At 46.2% G+C, this 3,395-nt stretch overlaps 1 protein-coding gene across 1 annotated transcript; it reads right to left on the bottom strand.

Moving 5' to 3' along the window:
- Window positions 1–1,359: 1,359 nt before the first annotated feature.
- On the bottom strand, window positions 1,360–2,088 carry LOC147441080 (uncharacterized). The gene has a single exon (XM_086483387.1). It carries the CDS (start codon window positions 2,086–2,088, stop codon window positions 1,360–1,362), a length of 729 nt encoding a protein of 242 aa, XP_086339513.1.
- Between the last annotated feature and the right edge of the window lie 1,307 nt (window positions 2,089–3,395).

Raw genomic sequence — 3,395 nt, 5'->3', positions numbered from 1 at the left:
TCTGTCTGCGAATTGCTGTACTCGTTTCACGGTGGCGTTTTTATTTTAATCGGTCATTATTAGCGTGGGTTTTGAGCTTTTCGCTAGCGTGGAAAACTGCTAGTGGGAATGTGCCACGTGGTGGCTTGTGCGATCAGAGGGGGGGGAAAGAGACTTTGGCTCACCAAGTAAAGAAGAGAACATTTCTTGTTAGCGTATGACAAACAGAGACGAAGAGTACTTCACCATCGAACCTCGTCAATGAGTCTTGAACTCAAGACTTCTAAGTTTATAGGGAAATAAGATAGCCACACATCCATGCGTTTTATATTATTGAAAAAGGAAATTGTGATTACATGAGCGATTTATTTTGTATACATGAGGTGCAACATCAACAGAATGGTTTCTTCTCACTGCAGAGTTTGTGAGAGTCAAGAAACGTGGTAGATTTGGAAGTAGTAGCCAGAGGAAGTATCCTGGATGGAGCCGGTGATGCGGTCGACGCCATCTATGTTGCGATTGCAGTTGGCAACGAGCGTGTTGAGGGAGATGTAGAAATAATCAGAGTTGCTCACATGTATGATTAATCACGATTAGTGTTTCAATTAAAGCATTTTTAAGATTATATACACATTGCTCATCTATCCTGGATCCTATGGATAGTTAAATAAATAAGCTTTTTCATCTGATGTCTTCATTTTTACTTTTGGTCTTGTCTTTTTTACTTTTGCATTTGCTTTGACCTTATATCTAAGATATTTAAGTTTATTATTGGCATTAGTGTTCCCTTGTAGCTCACTACTCCCCATAAAAATAAAAAAATGCATTTGCCGGAATATGCCATGTCGCGTCCACCTTACTCTCTCTTCCTCCCTTGCATGAATGTATGCAGGCCAGTCTGTCTCTCTCTCTCTCTCTCTCTCTCTCTCTCTCTCTCTCTCTCTCTCTCTCTCTACGTCTCGCAATATCTGCAGTCCAATCGCCCTCTTCTTCACGCGAGAAAGCCTGCAGAGGGAGGGGAGGAACCCTGAGACAAGGGACGGCAGAGGCCGTTGAGAGGTGCAAGGGCTGATGCGATTTGCACAGAGAGAGGAGTTTGCTATTTGGCGAGCTTGAGAGAGAGACAAAAAGAAAGAGAGATAAAAAAGGAAAGTATTTCCACCTGCTTTGCCCCTTTTGCTTTCCCTGTAAACCCTTCCCTTTCCGATTTCAAAAGAATACCATTATTTTTTGGATTTTTTCCAGCCGGTACCCCCTACCCCTCAAGGGGATACTAGTGGCAATAATAAAGTTATTATAGAGTGTAGATGTCGATGGTATAGTGGGTGAAATTAGTGTACTAAATCTATATGGTTGTGAATGTGCAGTTGTGGAATATTTTCATGATGTTATGTATTTAATGGTGTGATTAATTAGGTGTTTAAGATTAAGTGTAAACACGTATTTATAGTTAGTATGAGGTGGTGTTGTAGATATAGGTATATGGGATACATCACATAAAGGTGGTGTAATGAAGTGGATGTTGGGTTTATTGAGTGAAGATGGGGTGTTATGGGAGATGGGCGGCAAAGGTGAACACATAGAGGTGTCTTCAGCTTTGTCGGTACAATATGTAGCATCATCATCAAACGGAGGCACTTCAACACCGAAGAGGCTCCAAGGTTCATCAGAGTCGATCAAGCCTTCCATGAATTCACTTTGTTGTCGGTAGGTTGAAGTTGTATTCGTCGACAAGGCTTGGCACATGTAGGGCGCCTTTGGAGTGAGCCCAAGGTCGGAATGAATGGAATTGGTTGATTTGTAAGCACCAGCAGCAGCAACAAGAAGACTACTAAGATAATGGCATGGGGTTGGCATGAAATTATGGGGTTGCTCGCAGGTGTCACAGGATAGTAAATGGCCTTCAGCATCTATGCATGTGGTGGAATCATCTTCATAGCGAACATGACCGTAGGCCGTTTGTTGGTGTAGCGGTAATGGAGGTGCGATTGGCAGGGTTTGCGTACCAGGTAGATTAGAAATTGTGTTGGACCATCTGTAGTTTGCCTGAGGGACGCCTTGCAGGGGATTGTTTGGCGACGAGAGTGGGCGCTCTTGGAGAGGTAGCATGGAAGTATATTACGCAGACTCATGGAGTTTGGTAGTCATCAGTGGTGGTTGAAATGGGACAGCAACAGTAACGGGTCCGTGAGAGATACACCCAGGTGAGGATAGCGAAGTTGATGGCGTTAATAGGTATGGAAGAGGATCAGGAGAAGGAGGCAGAGACATAGCAAATGTAGGAGCATGGGGTTGAGCGCCTCCATGTGTAGGAGTATAAGGCGGTGCTTGCAGGTAGTTTACATCGTCAGAAGGCTTGAATGGCTAGCTGAATTTTGAATAGTCAGCACACGCAGGGAGGCCCTGTGCACCAGCATCAGTAGGCAAGGGAGTACGCTGGTATGGGGTAGTGTTGACAGGCAGGGTCGAGGGTGGTGAAAAGATGCCATGGGGTATCGCAGGTGCCTCTCCTCAGTACTAAAGGGCACGGGAGCAAAGAGATGGGATCTACGGTTGAGGGTGCGCGCACGAATCTCAAGGAGATTTTAGGGCTCAAAAAAATGGGGGGTGGGGTGCTGCTCGCACGATTTGAACCCCGGTGGGTGCTGGGCAAGGCGCATGGCTTATCCAACCCCTTGTGTGCATATGTTAACCATGGTGGGCAACAAATGCATGATAAGTCAACGTGGACAGGTGTGCCCATGTCCAAGTTTACTTTTCGGCGTCCTAGTTTACTTCTGGTGCATCCTACGGCGCTGCGCGCCTCTGCTTTTGTGCCCGGGCTTCTCAGCCGTAGATCCCACCTCTGGGGCTTCATTTAATGCCCCGTGCCCTTTAGTGTTGAGGGGTGCCTCTGTGGAAAGGCATGAAGAGGGAGAAGATGGCATTGAATTGTCCGCCATGGAAATGGGATGGGATACGTGCCCTTTTGAAGTGAAAAGGTGATGTCAAAGGGCATATTGAGTTAAGGGTTGAGTCTCGTGACCCTTGGCATCTCGAGCTTGCCCGCTCGATGTCGGGTCAGAGGCATCATGGCCTTGTCCCCAGTCTTGGTCAAGGGGCTCAGAGGGCTGTTGTGCTGCATTTATTGCATGCAAATTTAGTTCTTGCCCATTTTGGGCACCGGTTGTCTCAGCATGCGCTTTTTGTGCAAATTTGCCATCTTTTGTGGCCTTCGCGTCTTGCGCGGTATTATTATTACCGATTTTTCGGATTTTGAGGTGGTCTTGTCACCTCGACTTGCATCATTGGATCGTATCCGCTCCAATAAAAATTTCTTCGCTCATAGCCTGAAAGAAAGCATCATTCTTGTTGGGCGTAACCCACAGGGGTTCGTCCCGCTCTGATACCATGTAGAAATAATTAGAGTTGCTCAC

Source organism: Adiantum capillus-veneris, chromosome 15, assembly GCF_014529385.1.
Source record: "Adiantum capillus-veneris isolate H3 chromosome 15, ASM1452938v2, whole genome shotgun sequence".
In the NCBI taxonomy this organism is placed as follows: Eukaryota; Viridiplantae; Streptophyta; class Polypodiopsida; order Polypodiales; family Pteridaceae; genus Adiantum; species Adiantum capillus-veneris.
This window is presented reverse-complemented; position numbering and strand designations above follow the sequence as displayed.

Coding starts and splice junctions, on each gene's coding strand:
- LOC147441080 (XM_086483387.1), bottom strand. CDS start 2,088: ATGCTACCTCTCCAAGAGCGCCCACTCTCGTCGCCAAACAATCCCCTG.